Source organism: Oppia nitens, unplaced genomic scaffold (genome assembly GCF_028296485.1).
Source record: "Oppia nitens isolate AA-2021 unplaced genomic scaffold, nextdenovo-longstitch-racon4-pilon3 scaffold18_pilon_pilon_pilon, whole genome shotgun sequence".
NCBI classification, from domain to species: Eukaryota; Metazoa; Arthropoda; class Arachnida; order Sarcoptiformes; family Oppiidae; genus Oppia; species Oppia nitens.
In genome coordinates this window covers 649,341-671,369 of record NW_026533197.1, presented here as the reverse complement: position 1 = coordinate 671,369, position 22,029 = coordinate 649,341, and the positions used below count along the sequence as shown (strand labels likewise).

The 22,029-nt window shown below is 27.1% G+C and overlaps 1 protein-coding gene across 1 annotated transcript; it reads left to right on the top strand.

Moving 5' to 3' along the window:
* Positions 1–6,561: 6,561 nt before the first annotated feature.
* LOC128965835 (putative zinc finger protein 735) lies at positions 6,562–20,181 on the top strand. The gene is made up of 9 exons (XM_054312612.1): positions 6,562–6,812; positions 6,883–7,310; positions 7,411–7,504; positions 8,069–8,136; positions 17,545–17,582; positions 18,023–18,052; positions 18,509–18,590; positions 18,797–18,812; positions 19,967–20,181. The coding sequence occupies exons 1-9, from the start codon at positions 6,716–6,718 to the stop codon at positions 20,179–20,181; spliced, it is 1,068 nt and encodes a 355-aa protein (XP_054168587.1). The 5' UTR covers positions 6,562–6,715.
* The last annotated feature ends 1,848 nt before the right edge of the window (positions 20,182–22,029 follow it).

Genomic DNA, 22,029 nt, shown 5'->3' with positions numbered 1-22,029 from the left:
AAATTTTTCTTAATGCATTCAATAAAATACAATTTCTTCTTTAATTTTAAGATTATATAAAATGATGTGAAAATTGAAAAGAAGAAAATTATAAAATATATGAAATAAAAAGATAAGTTAATAATAAGCACCGGTAGACATAAATGGCAAATCTATTCATATATAGTTATTTCTATAATAGATTAGAGCATCTCATGAGAGCTCAGTCACACACACATACAAACATATATTCTTTTAAAAAAATATCATTACATATATACGGCTTCAAGTAATAGAGGGCATAGACAGTAGAAACGGTGGTGTATTGTTATCATTACTATTCAAGTTGTTGTTGTTGTTGTTGTTGTTGTGTGCCATCAAAAATAATAATATGTGTTTGTGATAATAATTTCCAATAACAATCGTTTTCAAGAGAGATATGAAAACTTTAAAAAAATAGAGAGCAGTCTTTATTTTAGTTTTACTTTAAAAAAAACCTAAATATAACTTATGGTATGATTGTATGAACAGCTACTTTATTTATCCAAACATTAATACTAAAAATTGAGTCAAAGTTTAAAAAAGAGAAAAAACCTGTTTTCAAATCTATTTATTAGTATTCACTAAACAAGTGATCTTTGCTTCAAAAAAGTGTTTTACAGGTATAAAGAAATAAAAAATAAAAACTCATTTAACTTATGTATATGTATTACAGACAGGCAAAGTAGGGAAGTTATGAATATAATTATTTATTTCATATATACAGTATAAGTAAATATTATGTATACAAAATTTTATTTTAAAAATAAAAAATTTATTTTAAATAATAATTATAATAAAAGTTAACACGACAATTATTACTATTATTACTATTATTACTATTATTACTATTATTACTATTATTACTATTATTACTATTATTACTATTATTACTATTATTACTATTATTACTATTATTACTATTATTACTATTATTACTATTATTACTATTATTACTATTATTACTATTATTACTATTATTACTATTATTACTATTATTACTATTATTACTATTATTACTATTATTACTATTATTACTATTATTACTATTATTACTATTATTACTATTATTACTATTACTATTAACTTATATTTAAATAAATCAATCAATATTTATCAATATTTTTATCTAAATTTTTTAAACATTTTATTTGATATTAATATTAACATTAAATATAATATTAACTTTATCATATTAACTGATATCATATGACATCAGTATCTTTGTTTTGTTAATTTTTGCATGTATATATTAATCCTTTTATCTGTATATATTTACTTAAGTAAATATATTTTAATCCCCTAGTTTTGCCAGTCTGTAATATGTATGATATACTTTTGGAAAAAATGTATAAACTGTATAAAAATAAAGAAAATTTTATATACAAACTGTTAATTTAATTGACAATTTTAGTAATATTTTGACAAAATGTAATTTAAAAAAAATTAATTTTAATATTTATAAAGAATGCTTTGGAATCATTACTGGGACATCAGTTACATACCAGTGCTATCGCACATTCTCTATGACCAGTAATTTTAAAAATAGATAAAATTTAGTTTAGTTTGTTATTTCAAAAAATACTAGACTTCAATAGCTAAACAAAAGTTACAATCAATGCAATTATTAACTTATTTTTAGAGATATTTTGTGCGTAAGAATTCTTGAAACAGAAGTAGAGATGAGATTCTGATATAAAAACTATAAACAACTGGTGTTTGTTGTGATGGCTCTCCTGTGTGTGTGTTTGGTGTGCGGCCAGTGCTCCGGGGAATACAATATTAGTGTATACAGTAGTGAACTAACAAATGAAAATAAACTCTGGGATGCCGTCTCAAGTCTTCGGCTTTTTTGAATTATCCCTTAACCCAACAATTTTTCATTATATATGTTATGCATTATATTATCTGTTGTTGAGTTATACAATAGCCATACCAGTCAGTGATCAGTGAGTCGTGCATTCATTTAAACGATAATATAAAAAACATTTCTTATCTCTACAATTGGTCCGGGCTTTCACTTAGGTTTGAGTAGCACTACTCAGCTACCTGTGCTATGCTGTGTGTGTGTGTTGGCTGATGTGTTGGTTGTATGTATTGTTTATTGTGTGCGCGTGCATTATATTGAATGTGATCCATGAAATTTCAATAAGTTTCATCCATCACACTCTCCATCACTCACTTTACTCATAATAAACTATATATAAATGCAATTCTCATAATATAGATTAATGTGTAACACATATAATAAAACACTACACATCACACTAAACAATATCCAAATGCCATAAGCCATATGTCAGTCAGTCAGAGGAGTTTAGTAGCAAATAATGAAAAAATATGAAACATTTATTGTTTGGTATAAGAGACCACAGGGCTACTACTACTACTACTACTAYYACTACTATCACTACCACTACTACCTGTACAATAAACTAGTGTATTACAACAGTAGGCAAGGCATAGCACCTCTCAGACTAACTCATCTGATATTATGACTTATATTAAGTGAGAAATGCTTTTATGTTTGATTGAGTCCCGACTTTGCTTTTGAGTTCCCAATTATTAGTCTGATGTAATAAACTAATGGTTTACTCATTTAGTTTTTTGTTATTTGTTTATAATGCAAGTCTCTAATTGTATTTTGCAATTGTTTTGCTATTGTTTTGTATGTAACGTATGTTCAGAGAAAAAATTGTTAAAGAAATGAATGAATTTTCGTTACTTTTACACAATAAGATAGCAATGGAGTGCTATAGCAGAACAAATAGTGGCATTGCGTGGATCAGCACCGGTAGCTATATTTTGTATGACTATCGTTTGGATGGACCATTTTTTATTTGTTACTAACACAAACTAACTTAATATATTAATAATAAACTGCATTATTATGTATTTATAAACTAGAGTTGTTTTGTTTGTCTCAATGTTAAACATTTGCAGATTGCACTTGTGTTCAGCACTTATATCGAGCACAAGGTTAGCATTGGAAGTGAGTGTCTAAAAAACAGACACCGGTGCCAACCGTGTCCACTGTTTGACTATCGAAAATTGGTGGCACTGGTGATGGCAGCTGAGTATGAAAGACACAAACGAGTGAATGATACGAAAATTACTGTCAGATCTACAACACAACAGCACAAACACCTGGGAGTCTGACTTAAGCGAGATGTACACTAAATACACTAATAAACAGAGATCTCAATAACAAATACTAACAAATAATAATCCTTACATTTTGTGCCACTCTCGACACCAGAAGCTCTCTATATCGTTATGCCTTCGAGATCACTGTACCTCAGATGGGACAGGCATTCAACAGCACATAACAATTTATTATATAAATAACTTTACCTGAATATAAATTACAGTATATTTTCTCTTAAAAATAATTATAGTTAATATACTGTTTGTTAGACTCTCTCTCTTTGACCGCATATGACTTGAAAGCTTCCTATGCTTACGGAGAACTTTCATTAAAAGGTCCAAAACTGTATGTATATATGCATCAAACAAATGCATTAAAATTTTAAAATATAGTTAGACTTCTGGTTAGGTTTGGCCATAGAGTAAAATCACCTGCACTTTACACGTACAACATTAGTGTTATTATTGAACACAACAGCACAGGTATATGAATATGCATTTTAAATACGTGATACACGTAAAAATACCTCAGGGATGAGTTACTGTCAGCTCTAGTCTATGAGTGAGTGAGTAAGTGAGCGTGTGTGTGTGTGTATGTGTGTGTGTGTGTGTATGTATGTATGTGTGTGTGTATGTATGTRTGTGTGTGTGTGTGTATGTGTGTGACAATTATATATTTTAATGAAGAACATGTGTCTCTCAAAAGAATTGGTATAACAAATAATATAATGAAATTTATGAGTCGTTTAATATTATATACAMTGTCTTTCCTTTACTATAAATTTATAGTGATTTGCATAAACCATTTGCTGCGAAATTAGTTGAGACACACGGGAACAGTAAAACCTATCTAACCATTGAAGCGAAGCAACAAACATATTGATTAATAAAAATGGTTTATCTCCCCAAACCTTTATGATAATCACTATTATCTTATAGTTTGGCCATCAATTTTGTTATTGGTTACCAATAAATTTTGTATATATTCTGTATTTTAAAACATATTAACGTATATAAAGTTAATATTAAGGTATTAACGCTTAGAGCAATCTATGGCATAGAAATGTCTAATAATCTCATTAATTATTAAACGTTATTACAATACTTTCTAATTGTGTGTTAAAAGTTTTCCTAAGTTTTCAGATTCAAAATAATCGGAGCCTTTTGTTATTATAAATATATCATTAATTTAATAATCATTTTCTAACCGAAGGCTTTGTGTGTGTGTGTGTGTGTGTGTGTGTGTGTGTGTGTGTGTGTGTGTGTGTGTGTGTGTGTGTGTGTGTGTGTTATATTTTAACAAAATATTGCAATACATAAATAAYAAGAATAAGTCAATTTTGAGAAAAAAAATTTAATTTATCAGTAAATAACAAACTAAAAATTATATAGTTGTCATTATCGAAGCAAAAMTATTTTTTTAATAAAGTGAATCTTYAAAAACGTTGTCTTTAAAGAGCATTAAAACAAAATTTTATTCAACCATATGAAACATTTGAGTTTTAACTGAAAACACTGAAATTTAGTCAATAAAAAATTACAGTCAATATTGAGAATGTTTTTATTGTCTCAAAAAATAGTTTATAAATTATAAAATAATTAAAAAATGCAAATTCTTTTATTTAAATTGAATCAAAAATTAAAGACATATACTTTATTACAGTATTTACTTTATTAGTATCATCTTTCATAGTCACAAACCCATCAGTTTAAATATGCAATATTTTGTCACAGATTATTAAGTGTTAAGTAAGTATTTATTGTTATAAAATTTATATTAGACTAAATATTGTTTTTAATTTAATATGATTAAATTATTATAGTCTTTTAATAAGAATAAAAAGTAAAATTGAGTTGAATAATACAAATATAYTKCATATAATATAATAACAATTTAATTTGTTGAAGTTTTTTAGTATTAATTGTAAGATAATTTTTTTGTATACTCTAATTAATATATAAATATTTAGTGTTTTTGCAATTTAAAAATTTTATTTAATATGCAGATTTTAATACATAATCTATATTAAACTTATTAGTTAATTTAGTTTATGAGTGAATAAGTGAGTAATTAAATGAGTAAATGAGAGAAAAGTAAGAGAGAAAGTGAAAGTTAGAGAGAGAGAGAGAGAGAGAGAGAGAGAGAGAGAGAGAGAGAGAGAGAGAGAGAGAGATTGAAGAGCTTTTTACTGAAAATGCTTAGATATCTTATTCTTAGATAAATTTATTGCATATCTCCTCTCTCTCTCTCTCTCTCTCTCTCTCTCTCTCTCTCTCTCTCTCTCTCTCTCTCTCTCTCTCTCTCTCTCTCATCTCTCTCTCTCTCTCTCTCTCTCTCTCTCTATGTTTTTGAGATCAATCTGTCTAATCGTTTATCGGTCGTCGCCACTAAAATCACCTGCAATTGCAACCAAACACACAATTAGTTTTTATTTTAAAACTAATCTTCATTTATTTTACTGTAAACAATATTTATTTTTTAACTGCAACTAAAAATTGGTTTCACTTCAATATCAGTCAATAATTATTATTGTTTTAAAGTTTTAATTATTTTTCTATCAAACAATGAATGGCTTTCATTAATTCATGGCATACATTACATGCGGACAATATTAACAATACGTCTTAGTTTACATAGAAATTTAGTTAATAAGTTATACTGTATTTTGTTTCAATGACATTGTCTTTGTTATTATTAATCAAATATTATTTAGATTAATAATATTGTGTCACCTGTTAGGGCACAAACACGTGAAGTAAAGTTGTTTGTCTATATATTAGTCCCATTGTATAGTCATTCACTTTATTCATAGCTAACTATAATACTAAACTCAATAATAGTGACAAATGGCAAGCGATTAAACTAATATTAATCATTAAGGATTGTATGATTGTATAGACATAACATGCATACATTAATAAAGCAAAAATATTGTAATATAAGGGAATGGGTAGTTAGTTCACTGTTATGCCTTTATTTCTATGTAAACGACACGAGATATGGGTGTTCTTATAGTCTATTATTATTAGGGAAGAGATAGATAGATAGACAGTGAGAGAGAGAGAGAGAGAGAGAGAGAGAGAGAGAGAGAGAGAGAGAGAGAGAGAGAGAGAGAGAGAGAGAGAAGTAGGAAAAGTTTTATACATAAGGTGTAGACATATCTTCCAAGGGTGGGGAACACAGAGCACACATATTGTCCTCAAAGAGTAGAGAGTATGAGCCGCATGGGCACAGTTAGTATGTAATGCATTACACAATTACTAACACTAGCACAACCTCTCGATTCACATCTCCATACCGACCGCTCATACAACCAATGAAGTACTTAAGGTGTGTTTGTTTGCCTGTGCTCTGTATTTGCCGATTCCTTATGCTTCAAGATTTCGTGCAGTGCTTTAAAAATTGTCTCACAAGACATATGTGTTTAGTATTGCTCTGAAAATCTTTCGAGAGATTCAATACAACGTCTCTGATCTACCAGTGCTTCATATATTTAGTTGAATTGTTTCCCGTTTTATTGTTTAGTATCACATGTGAAAAATACCGGTGATGGAACCGTTCAATTTATATCCATCATTGTTAGCATCGACACCATTGTTGCGATCCCTACATCACCATCAGTTTATATGCCGCCAAGCAGTGCAAGGTAATTAGTTTATTGTTAATTAAGTGACCACTAACAGGAATGTCCTATTTTACATGATATCACATAACAGACAGTCCACTGGATCTGTCCATGTCATTAGCGTCGGCATCTCCAACCTCTGCATCATCGTTGTCATCGTCGTCATCACTGTCCAACTCATCGCAAAATGAAAATCAAAAGCCATCGCCAATAAACCATTTAATACTTGATTTGTCTGCAAAATCTAAGTCATCGTTATCGCCATCTAATTCAATATTACACAATAAGATTAATAGCTTAAAATCTAAACTTCTTGCCGCCAAAAGCAACGGCAACCACGATATACCTATAAATTTCAACTCATCCGCAACTACCGAACCAATCATTAAATCTCCCGTAACCACAGTTATGGTTAAGAAACCACGGGAGAGGACAATGTTGCCGTGCGAATACTGCGGTAAAGCTTTTGACAGACCATCTCTTTTAAGGAGACATCTAAGGACACACACCGGTGAAAAGGTATTAGATTTTTATAAATCATATAATAATAAAAACATCACTTTATTACAACACTATATAATTATTTGTATTTAAATGATGCGATTGTATTGTCTATTAGCCTCATGTTTGCGATGTTTGTGGCAAAGGGTTCAGCACATCCAGCTCTTTGAATACACACAGACGGATACATTCAGGAGAAAAACCACATCAATGTAAGTCATAAAAAGTCATTTTTTAATGGGACACTTATTTTCATTACATTTCTTAAATTAACTATAACTTACTTTCACTTACTGTCTCAATCTTATCTTTTAATAAAATGTTAAAATCTTAAAACATAAAAAATTATATTTTATACATAGAATGTATATGAGATATATGTATGAATATAAACAATGACTTTAAGAATCAAAATGCTTACAATAGTTAGTAATAATAGTAATAATAATAACATTTGTGGGAATTCATTACTTTTCAATTATACAGTAATATAAACAGTGAGACATCAGATAGCATGTCATATCCCATATCACCCATAAGCCCACAATGTACTATACTTTATTATACCTGCACCTTACTTTTATCTAATACATACCTGCATACCTATGCATATCTCATATATACATTCATTAAATATACTATTTGTGTTTGTTATATGTTAAATGAATGCTACCCTTATTTTTTAATGTTTTCACTTTAAAATTTCTATATTGTAATTATTTTGATTGTATAATAAGACATTTAAMAAACAGTTAATATAATATATATGTTTTTAGGTCCAATTTGTGGCAAACGTTTTACTGCCAGCTCTAACCTTTATTATCATCGTATGACACATAATAAGGTAAAAACAAATCATTTATTTAACTAAATTTTAATATATATTAATTTTGCTTTGCGTTAAAAATATTCACTAAAAAGGTGTTTAAAAATCAGAGACCAGAACTCTATTACAATTAGTTTTGTTAAACTGTAGTCATAGTTGTGGTTGTTTTCACATAAAACAGTGAAACAACACTTTAAATTACATTTACATTTGAGAGTTAATTTGTTGTTTATGTAAGCGTGCAATACATGCGATCAAACGCCAACACAATACCTGAGTTAATATCATACCTCACCTCTCATGTTGACAACAATTGCAAACAATAATACCCCGCTATCCCTATACTCGACTATAATTTATATGTATATTATTGCAATATATACATACAGTATCACACAATACATTGAATACATTTCAACGCTCTATGAATTGTTTTTATTATATGACTGACTGACTTACTGAATGGTGTTTCACAATGAAAATCATGAACTAATACCACGGAATTGCCATATCTATCATTAAACAATATAATTGCTAATCTCTAAAGTTTCCTTCAAATCCATTATATTTTATCAACAATCTTACGATTGAAATATGTTTTATAAATATACATGTGATGTATGCGATATAACCACATAAAGTATACTGTACTGTATATAATTTTTTTCATTATAATAATAATACTATTTAATACATAGCTTTTACTATCTCACATTTATGCTTATATATATACTGTATATACATATATATAATATATATATATATATATATTGAAATTAGGTTTGAATTTAAGAAGCTTATTTTGCTTTTTCCAGTTATTTAAGTTATTTTATCGAAAAAATCAAATAAAAAATTGCTATACAATTGATACTAACAATTTGATACATGTTATTATAAAAATATAACATTTTTTATCAGCACAATAATTGTATATATTTTTGTAAAAAAATAAGTATAAAGTGTTGAATCATTTGAATGATTTGGAAAACAATATGTTTTGTGTAATAATATGCTATTTCTTTAATATCGAGAAAAGCGTTGGCAGACTGTCTGTCGCATGAATTGAAAAGACATTGAAAGCCGAGTGCAAGGCATGGATGCGCTGACAAACATAAACATAAATACAAACACAAATACAATGGCAATTATATGTTATTTCATAATTTTAATAAATAAAAAACATATACACCATTGTGTGCCATATAATATAAATAAAATTATTTGACAATTTTGTTCAACAATTGTCACCTGTATATCCAGAAATGGTTATTCCCTTTTTTAATCAACAGTAAATTACAGTACATAAGCACATAGTTTTAAAGTATGACTGTAATAGACGCTAAGCTTAGGAACGTGTTTTGTGATTAATGTTTTGTCTATAAATGCTATATATGTCTCTACCTTTAATGTATTTATTTACATCTACTTCATCAACACTTGTGATACTATACTCTAAAAAATGAATTTAGTATTAAACAAATAATATTATAAAAAGTTATATTTTATAAAATACACAAAAACAGTTCAGAGAGAGAGAGAGAGAGAGAGAGAGAGAGAGAGCAATGTTTAGTTGGGTTTGACATAAGTGTTTGAATTTTTTAATAAAAAGCTATGGGTGTGGTGTCGATGCTTTGCATATTCATATAAAGTGTGTATATTTATGTTTGTGTTTTATTATTAGATCTTTATTTTATTTTGTAATAATTGTAAAGTCATTGATAATCAGGTTTTCAGAGCATTGAGAGAGACGTTAAACTGTTTTGACTATAATCTCTATCTTGAGATGCATTTCGATATGTGTTTAAAGTTTGAATGTTTTTCGGATAACATTTTTTACTATCAATAGCACACTTCTAGCACACTGTGCCTGTCCTATGTCAGTGCCCATACAATCCTAATTTTTATAGTCTTAGTGTTGTTATTCAGCATAATTTTGTGTGTTTAACGCACACCGACCGTTGCTCATAGAGATCCTATACTAAAGCCAATCCTCTATCTATGTTATCATTGCCATAATGTACCAGAAAAGTAATACAAGTAATTGATCGCATTTATGGCAAACTCTTCAACTAAAAAGTCTTAAAATAACGACTGTTTCAAAGCTAAAACAAGGAGCGGTTCCTATGCTTATAACAAGCTATGGCTWTGAAGGTGCAGTCGCTGCCAGTTATATCACACCCAAACTTTTGTGTACCTTTGCATCCCATAAAAAGTGGATACCAGTGCTACTATGGCATCAACTAAATCTCTCTCTTCTCTCTTCCGAACTGTTTATTATATTGTAGCTATCGGTGCAAAATATAGTACATATAGACAAACACACAATGATTACATGTATCGGACAAATTAGCATATTTGGAGTCAGTATGATATTAGAAACTTTGAAATCAGCAGTCATTAAGTCTGGACTCACTTTTAGTTGTGTTTTGTTTTGCAGGTTTATGTTTGACTAAAAAAATGTAAACCAAATATAAGATTAGTTTCATAGAGACCATCAAAGACTATAATTTTGTTTTTTCTATGATTTAATGCTTTTCACTGTTATATAACATTATAAGCTTCATTACAGTGAGTTATAAATTGGATATAAATTATATTACTATTATAAATAGCATACAATATTATAACAGAAAAAAGCAAATATAATACCATTTAAGATGAGATTTGTAATAAAGTGTCAAATGTTTGACACAATATTTGGGGGCCATATGACTGCTGCTACCTGTGCAGCGCCCTATGATATTGTAAGTACATGTGTGGCAATTCTATGTACTCTACTGTTTTATGAATTAACACAATATTATTTGTGTGTTACTCAAATTGATTGGTATTTGAAAGTCAATTATATACAGAGATAACTAATCTCTCTCTCTCTTTCTTTCTCTCTCTCTCTCTCTCTCTCTCTYTCTCTGGTTTCTGTTTTAGACCTCTCTGTGCTCTCAATAAAGGATAGTGTTTATGACAAGTGATTTTGATTCAATGGTCTCCAACTGTGGTCAATGTGTGCCTCTGCTGTGCGGAACTCCTTTGATCAGTATTTTCTATATTATATCTCATAAGTTATAACCTATTGCTATCTCCATGCTATCCAAAAGCTGAAAAAATGACTTTATATATATATATATGAATAAAGTTTATAAAAAAATATTGTATTTTTGGGGCACTTRAAAGGTTTTTAGGGTTTGGCACTACTGGTTGGGCGGTGGGCTATATATATATATATATATATAATATTGTGTATATAAACTTAAGTATATAATATATTATAAGAATATTATTGATATAATAAACAGTTTTTATTCTAATAGTGTAGACAACGTTATCTCTCTCTCTCTCTCTCTCTCTCTCTCTCTCTCTCTCTCTCTCTCTCTCTCTCTTAGTAATAACTTCTGTATTTCWAAGTAACTCTCCTACAATTTCTGGATTGTGTGCCTCCCTGTGCTCTATGGCATTGTTGTAGTGATAAGACGAGGTGGAGATGCGATAAGTTGATGAGTGGTATCRTTTGTGTGGAGGTCTGGGGTCTCTCTTTGAGCCAAATTGAGAGCTGAAATCTTTCATTAACTTCACTCAAGAGTTGTTATTTAGTTGTTGTCTCGAGTTTTAAGAGTTGTATAGTTTGGGTCATTATTTTTGGTGCACTATTTGAGTACAAGAATCACATGCAATACCACATTACAAGTGCTATGCGTTTGTTAAAAGCGAGAGCAAAGCCTATCATTTTGGCAGTCGATATGTTGCAGAGCTATCACTACTTGCGTGCAGACATTCAACAGCTAGTGGTCTGTATATACAGCACTGACAGTGCCATACATGCATAGGCTTTATCATACTATACTGTCTTTCTTATGTATCTTTAAATATAGTCCAGACATACATATCAGCTAAACATTGTTCTTGAAAAACCTCAAAATCATTCAAAGCTAAGAAAAAAATGCAAAAAAAAGATAAGAAATGAGTGAAAGATTGGAAAGAAAGTAAGATTTGAAAGACTAGTATTTAGTCTTCATTTCAAACGATAGGTCACTTAAAAACAATTTCCAGTGTTTTGACTGACTTTTCAACCATTGGTGTTGTCTGTCAAAAGTGTTGTGCATTCATGACTGTTATGAGCTATAGATATAATAGTGAGATATCACTAACAAAAATAAAGGGACAGACATACACATACACATACACATACACATACACATACACATACACATACACATACACATACACATACACATACACATACACATACACATACACATACACATACACATACACATACACATACACATACACATACACATACACATACACATACACATACACATACACATACACATACACATACACATACACATACACATACACATACACATACACATACACATACACATACACATACACATACACATACACATACACATACACATACACATACACATACACATACACATACACATACACATACACATACACATACACATACACATACACATACACATACACATACACATACACATACACACATTTAAATATACAGTATATATGTGAAAAAGTAAATGATTACTAATGAAATTTATGCTATATGATATTATTTTTAAGATATCATTCACACATAAAATTKTATAAGTAAAATACAGGTACATAARCAAAACATAAATAGCAAATAATAATAATAATAATAATAATAATAATAATAATAATWATTATTATTATTATTATTATCTTTTTTATTATTATTACAAGTTTGAAATCATTTAAAAGTTTAAAAACTAAATTAAGACTGTATTAGCCTTTAAGGCAATTACTATCTAATGGGCAGTCAGTCATCTTATCTGAAAAATCGTTGACTAAGAATAATGTCCACTATTTTAAGAAAAAATAAGTAAAAGAGAAAAATTGAGTTAAAAAGAAATCTTTTTATTTTTTATAAATAAAATACTATTATTTTACTGATAAAGCGTTTGATATACCGATAGAGCAAAGAAAGAAAGTTTGGTTTCCTCAACGACTCATTACTGGCACTAATAAAATATCAGACAATTACTAGTGATGTCTTCAAGTGTTGACTTATACCTAGAAATGCAAGAAAATCTTTAAATAAAATCAGATATAAAAAAGGTTTTAAACTATAAGCGATGCAATCGATGACTTCTTGTATTTTTGTTTTTGTTATTTAAAGTATAAAACGACAAAACATTTACTCAATTTAATGTTTACTATACTATGATATGCAATATAAGTTTAAATAGCAATAATAAACATAAATAAAACTATAGATAGAAAGAGACATAAAGTATAAAAACCTTTTTATAAAATAGAGAGAAAAAAAGATTTGAATTAATTTGGTTGTGAAATGACAATAATAATAACAAGTCTGTACCTGTATTTTAATGATAACACTTGACAAGTAAGCTGTACTGTGCCAGTGCTCAGTACTGTCAGTACCTGATATTTAGGAGTAACTTCAATGTAATTATTATTACCGTATCGTTAATAAGTCTGAGCGCCAATAATGAGCCATTAATTGCATGTATAATATAATCTGAATGTAAGTATAGAGAAATATCATGCAATCAATGTGACCATCAATAGTATGTCTCGAAAATTAATGGAAAAATCAGTAAAAGTTTTTGTTGTTTTCAAATTCTCTCTGAAAATAATTTTGATTTGATTTTTATGTAATATTTTTGCTGCTTTTCCCATACAGTCATACGGTTGTGTATTATATATAGAAATATATTATCGATGAATATATGCTTTATTAAGTAAATGCTTTAATAATTATTTAAAGTTAAGACACAAATGCATAATAAAAAATAAATGAAAAATTTCTTGAAATAATAATAAAGAAAATTAAATGAGGAAATATTGACTGCATTCCAATGGGACATACATTTATGTATATATATATATATAATACTATATATACTAAATTACATACATGAGCTCCAATATCGGTGCCAATGAATAACTGTCATTTGGAAAACAACTCTTTTTATTTAAACAACTCTTTTTCAGTGACTTTTAATAATTACTAATTATATATGATTTCTAAGTTTAGCACTAATAAAAAGTTGTTGTTTTACTTGTAATTTCATATAAATTCAATTCAATGCTAACTTGTAATCGCTTTTGTGATAATTATTAGATGCCTCTCGACATAAATGTTCAAAATATATTGATAGGTAACATGTATTAGTAGTGAGAGCACATACAGTACATGTAGCTCACAAAGCATACTTGTATTGATATATATGGAAAGCCATCCCACGATAGGTTTAATCAAAAATATGTTTGAGTCCACACCCAAATCGGTTTGTGATCGCAAAGCGTATCGATTTTAGTCTCATTTTTCTTTTGGCATAAAATATCTCGTTTTATATGAAATGCACGAAATTTGAAGGCAAGGAAAGGCTTTTCGCCAAATTATAACCAATATTACAGACATTACAGACTATGAGATTGAGAAACAAGAAAAATGAGAAACTCTATCGAAACACTAAATTATTTTCAATATTATCGACCAAATAAATAGTTTACTCAATAAATTTTGCTAATAAAATATATAATAATGCCTCTCACTATCTTTATRTATATAAAACTAAAAGTTTGTCTTAATTTTTACGTTGTTTCTCACAGAAAAATTTCCTTGAAATTTATGCTTTAATTTATTATTCAATATATTTTTTCATCATTTCTCTTTATATCACACATCATGTCATGTATACACTTATTGCTAATTATTAAATATATAATTTTTCTAAATATTTTACTTATTTATTATTATTATTATAAATATTAAAATATAATCATTTTTACTATGCTAATTATTTGTATTTCATAAGTTGACATATTTTTATATTCTATAAAAATATAATTATTAATATTATAAATTTATATCTAATATATTATTAAAAACTTATTTATCCTATTTATTATATGTTATATTATTATAAATTAAATATATTTATAAATTAAATTTGAAAAGACAATCAAATTATTTAGACGAGTGCTTTGCCCATAATATGGCAATCGATATGATATAATATGATTGAAAAAAAAATCTTTTTGAAAGATGGGTTCACCCTTTTTAGTAGGTGTGCACTACTCTGTACTATATTCAGTGCCTCCGGGGCGAGGGGTGGTCAGTAGTTTGATGCACAGAAGCAACATATATGAGCTTTAAATATTTACATCGATATATACCTGTAATATATATATATATATATATATATATATATATATATATATATATATTGGAAACTAAACCGTGATTTGAATTAAAGGTCAATTAAAGTTTTCAATATAGTTAGACGTTTGACAGTTTGATCACGCAATCCAAACATCTAATAAGTATTTCTTATCCTAAGCTACCTGTGCTGAACTGCCCTTTTCTTTCTCTTAACACTGATATTCCAATTAAATGACTAAATGTTTGCCTAAACTAACATTTGTGGCATTTTTTGTTATTCAATTTTTCTGGTCTTTGACTTTAAAACTTATTTATGCAGACAATACATATATTTAATAAATATATTAATAATGGTCTCAAAACTATGGTCATCACATACACATTATATATTAATAATAAAATTCATAAAACATTTTTGCTGATGTTTAATATTAATATAACCGTAATATAAAAAATGTAGCCCTAAGAAAAGGAAAGAGAGCTCAATGTGTGATAAAATAAGATAAACATTAAGTTAGACTAAAAATGAGACGTCAGACTGTTATTAAATACAATTATTTCTAAAATTAAAGTTAACACTTGTTTTGAATTTTAAATTTTAAAAATAACCACAAAATAATAAAAAACACGACATTTTGTAAGAGATAATCGATGTATAGTGTATTTCACGACAATAATGCATATGAAATAGTCATCTAATTTTATTGTCAGAATCCCAATCCTTATGTGTAATATCAATGAGACAGARAAGTGCACGAAATGACATAAATGCACACAAGAAAACTACCAGCCCTTAGGCTAATATAGTTGTGAGTGAGTGTATGTGTGTGTATGTGTGTGTATGTGTGTGTATGTGTGTGTGTGTATGTGTGTGTATTATAAATTATCTTTCTCTATCACTTGACATTCTCTCTCTCTCTCTTTTTCTCTTTTTTTTTCTCTCTCTCTATTACACACACACACACACACACACACACACACACACACACACACACACACACACACACAWATAATAACATTAGCAATAGAGTACACAACAATTTCTACTATTTTGTTATACGATTTTTTCTCATATCACAGTCCCTTACAGTATATCTCTGTTTCTTTCTCATCATTTTTAGTATCTCAGGTGTGCTCTTAATACAGGAGCGCACACAACACAGCACAACATATAAACAGTAGTGAGTTATTCACCTTTGATTTAGGACCAGTAATTGGACGGATAGTTATGTTTGGGGAGCCCTTGGAGGCAATTGTGATACTTTTATTGTGTATTAAAAGATGTATTACATAAAAGTTTGTTGCATGACTTGGTAACACCATCTCAACTAAAACACTGTTTTCATTTAATAACCTAACCTTTACTCCCTATCAACCTGTCTATCCCTCCTTTTATTCATTGAATAATGTAGTTCACAGGTAAGGGCTAACACACTAGTGTTCACTTAAACACATTAATCACAAGTAGAGCATCGCTTAATCCACGACAAGAATAATAAAGAGCTAAAGAAAATTACTTTATGTTTGTTACCGAAATAAAACTCAAGTCGTCTATTGTATTAAACTACAAATATATACATAACATATATTACATAATATTGTATAATAAAGAGAGAGAGAGAGAGAGAGAGAGAGAGACCAAAATAATTATTGTAGTTTATTGCAAGCTCTGAGAAATATTAAATGTGTTTTTATTTAAATAAATTACTTCTCACACAATACATTGTTCACTAATCACAGCAAAACATCACATCATTTAATTTTTTAAGAAACACACAATAAACTGTACAAAACACTTACCATTTAAATGATATGTAATATTCAGGTAATGTCTGAGCTATTATTTTAATTTTTGTGTGCCTTTTGTTAGTTTCATTTGATTGCAAACATAAAGTCACTGTTTATTACATTATCTAATTAATGAGTCGTCACTGTTATCTCTCATATAAATCTCATCACAAAAATTATTTGTTTCACTGCATCCACACATCATTGACGCTAAAACACACAGAAAAATAAATATCTCTAAAATATTTTTCTTCCCTTTTGCTAACATTTCTAATGAAGCAAAATATGAGTAAACTTTAAAAAATAATAATCTAATTATTTTGATAGTCTTTGAAAGGAAAATAAAATTAAATGCAAAGTAATAAAAAAAGAAAGATTTTTTATATACAATTAGTTCTAATATACTTTAAAAATATATTTATTTAATAATGTGTTTTGATTTAAATCCATAGGTGAAACCACACGCCTGTCAGCTCTGTAGCAAAAGTTTGTAAGTATTAAAATATTTAAACTGTTTTTTTGCTTAAAATTAAATTTGTATATATAATTCAAAATTATCATTAATTAATGTTTATGCTTAAATGACCTTTATATAAATATACATTGATATATACTATATATATATATATATATATATAATGTATGCATATTGCTATAAATACGACATATATGTTATTATGATATAAAAATGTTTTTTAAAAATGCAATTTTATTAGATTATGAATTTTAGAAAAAATCATAAAAAATCATATAATATAATTTTTGATTAAAAAATATTATARCTATTAAATATGATATATATTGTTATTGGTTGACAAACTTGTATATACTATAAATTCAAATCTATTTTTGTCTTTTTCTATTAAATCACATATTAATGGATCCGCTTTTAATTTTTTAATTATTTTTGTTTATTTTTTAATGTTTTAGTCCAACTCCGGGTGATTTGAAAAGTCATATGTAAGTATAGTTCATTTACTATTGAATATATGCTATGATTCACATATATATTAAGTATAAATACAAAACTTATTTAAGTTTAAAGAACTTCTCATATATTTTAGTGGTAATCAAGAAGAATAAAAAAGAAATGATTAAATTTTAAGTTTATTTTAGTCTTAGATTTTATTATTTGTTTTGTTTTATGGGAAAAGAGTTTTATGGCATATGAACTGAAAATATTTCATTTAAAAACAAAATTATAAATTTTTATTTACTATTATTTATATTTTTAAAACCGATTTATATGAATCAGATTTCAATCTTTTTTATGATTGACGAGTTAAACATTATTCGCACAATTAATTCAATATTAATTTACATAAAAATTAAATACACAATGTATTAAACATAGATAAATACATATATGTTTTTTTTGTCAAAACTATCAATTAATACGACTGTCTAATCTATTAGGTATGTTCACAACGGCTCCTGGCCTTTCAAATGTAAAATATGTAATCGCGGTTTCAGCAAACAGACTAACCTTAGAAATCATGTGAGTAAATGACTTATTTTTGTTTACCATTTCTGTCTTCTATTTGTCTGTTCATCTGTCTGTCTATATCTTTGAAACTTTCAATTTATTCATTAAAATCCCTTTTTCTCAATGAATAAGATATTTAAATATATTAATTGTTATCATAAAGACTAATGAACTGTATTTTGTTTTGTTTTTATGTGTCTCCGTCTCCCTGACCACAGATGTACTTACATTCCGGTTAGTATTCATTATATAATAATTTTAATTAAGTTTAAAAATATTAATTACATTTATATTTTTAAATGACAAAAAATAGTTATTATATTTATATTTAAATGGTGTGATAAGCACTTATAATAAAATAATTTTTCATTTGAAAAACCAACATTAAATATAGGACAAACAATAATAAATACATAGGAATAACAATATAATATGATTTAAATTAATTTAAAGTCACATTTGATGTTATATTATATAATTATCATTGCATTTATCATAGTATATTAGTAATGCATCTATGATTGTAAAGTACAGCATAAATATATATATAAGCAATAGAGGAGAAAGGTTTTATGCATATATAATAAAAGATAAATGCATTTATTATTATACATTGTTTTAATAACTGCAAACTATTACAACTAATATTTACTACTCGTTGTATACATACTGTAGAAAGTAATGTTATTAATATAATATACCAGTAGCTCATACCTACCTGTAGAGCACATATGATTTGAGACTAATTTTTCAAACTAACAGTTAAGACCTGATAAGAATACTAATAGCAGAGCATATAATTCAAGCGCAAAGAACCGAAAAAAAATGTTTTTTTTAATATATAATTTAATGTTAAGTGAAATTTTGGTATTTTGTTGAAAAATAACATTTTTTAAGTATAAAATTTATAAAAAAAAACTAGTGAATTATACTGTACTTAAAAAACATTTAGCAGTTACCTAAATAGTAGTGCTAAATGGCTAAATGTCAGATTATACATCCCATTTACTATGGGTTTTTGGTATGTATGGTGTATATGCCATGTGCTCCCACACAAAATCATTGCCTAAATTATATTATGTCAGTAAATATGGTCATAGATTAAAGATTATAATCTATTAAATGAGATGAAAATCATTATAAAAGGTACGGCATTAACAAAGTATTTAACACTTAGTTATAACATTTATTATTATGTTTAAGTATGTTGAGACAAAACAACAATAAAAATATTATTTAATGATATTTGCACCCTATTTTCTAAATAACAAATATATATGACATATAGCCTAACAATAATTTTTTTAAATAATAATTATTATAATACTATTGTAGTTAAATATATATAAAAAGTAATTTAAAATAATTTAATTGAATGTATGATTTAGGCGATCGACCGCATGAGTGCGAGATTTGCCAAAAGAGGTTTGCATTGGCCTGTAATCTGAGGGCTCACCTCAAGACACACGAAGAGCCCCAAAACGAGAAGTGTTTGCGCTGTTCGCGGGAATTCCCGACGGCCACCGGTCTCGTGACCTTTGGATGCTGTCATGAGTGCTATCATAATAGTCACGGAATACCACTTTTGAGAAGAAAAAGTTAAAAACCAAAGATCTGGTTGTCATATATTTTGAATCAATCAAATCATATGTATTTCAACACACATTTCAATACAAGTAACGTTATTAAACATAATTATATTAATCTCATAATTTAATATTTTTAAAAATAACTATTTTGATAAACGTTATAAATGTATTATTTTTATATATAATATTATTAATATTACTACCATTAATACTCATCTCATATAATTATTTTTATCATTATTATATATATGTTGAGACACTATTAACAAATTCACAATACAAATAATAATCTACTTATATATAAATATTACTGTAATATATATATATTTTTATAAATATAAAAATAAATAATAAGCAGTTAAAAACAAAAACAAAATAATTTTCAAAAATTTATATTAATTAATATTGTAATATAAAAACACAYAAATCTTTTATAAAGTATAGTACAATTTTAACCGAATATTCAATTATATATTAAAAATTATAAAATATATTTTAGAGTAGTTGTAAGATATATTAAGATCTTTAATAATAYCAGAGAATTATTGCTCAAAAATTATATATATATATTCACAGTCAGTGGTATATAGACTGTTGTATATATCAAACATTAATCCACTTATTATATCACTTTTTTATCAATCCCTTTACGTTTTGTGTAAAGTTATATACATATATAGTAAAAAATATAATTTTTTATATTAAAAATAATTATAGAAATTCTCACCATTAGTGTAGCGGTTGGAGACTCTAATATTTTTTTAATACACTATTTCTGCTATCATTTAATTTTCTCAATTTATTGCACTACAYATATAGTATAATGTAATTTTCGGTCTCTATTTATCTCATGACTTACCAGTAAAGTAAAGTGCTTTTTGAAACAGATAGAGAAAGAAACACTAAAATGTAAAATCCTGACAATAAAACCATTAAATGTTTTGTTAGCATGAAATCAAAATTTTATGTAACAATTGTAATAATGAAGCAAAACAATAAAGTGATTTGAAAATTTAAAATAATTATTGTGTTTTATATTCACTATACTCTACATTACTATATTACAAGTATAAGTAATATAGCGGTTAAAATGAGAGAGAGAGAGAGAGAGAGAGAGAGAATGCGATAATATACAGTAAAGTTTTGTTTTATATGGGTTTTAAAATTGTAAAGCAAAGTAATTTTAATACATTGTTTTCATTTGGTTGTCTATCTTTATTTTATTTGTTATACAATGTTAAACTTGCAAACATCTCTCTCTCTCTCTCTCTCTCTCTCTCTCTCTCTCTCTCTCTCTCTCTCTCTRCAAAAGCCTGCGTTTATAATTATATACCTGTTCTTTGAAAAAATTATTGCATTTAAAGCTAATGTTACAGTAATTTATTTGTTAAGAAAACTATTTTGCACTCATATGTTACAAGTGTTATGCAATTCAAAATACAATACAATATAAATATCATATTATAAGACTTTTATTATGCTATATAACAAAAGTCTATAAACTTCAACAAAGTCTCTCTCTCTCTCTCTCGTTAACTGAATCTCTRGTCTTTATAAACAATAGTTTTTTCTAAACAGTATAAACAGTAATAATAATTTTTATGTTATTCACTGTTTTGATTGCAGTTTCTTTAATTCCTATATAATTATTGTTGTATTTCTCTTTCTTTCACATCAATCCTATCCTATAGTTATAATAATCTGAAAATACACGACAATATTTAAACACTATTGTTAGTCATTTGCTGAAATAAATATTAATATAACAAATATATTATTACATCAAATGAAATGAATTTTTATTATTATTATTCTTGTTTTATTATATATATATATATGTATATACTTTGCATTTTTTCTTA

What these genes read in the sequence shown, in the direction of transcription:
- LOC128965835 (XM_054312612.1), top strand. Translation starts at nt 6,716, where the DNA reads ATGGAACCGTTCAATTTATATCCATCATTGTTAGCATCGACACCATTG. An exon ending in ATGCCGCCAAGCAGTGCAAG is followed by an intron (nt 6,813 to 6,882) that starts GTAATTAGTTTA and finishes ATCACATAACAG; the next exon opens with ACAGTCCACTGGATCTGTCC. An exon ending in AGGAGAAAAACCACATCAAT is followed by an intron (nt 7,505 to 8,068) that starts GTAAGTCATAAA and finishes ATATGTTTTTAG; the next exon opens with GTCCAATTTGTGGCAAACGT.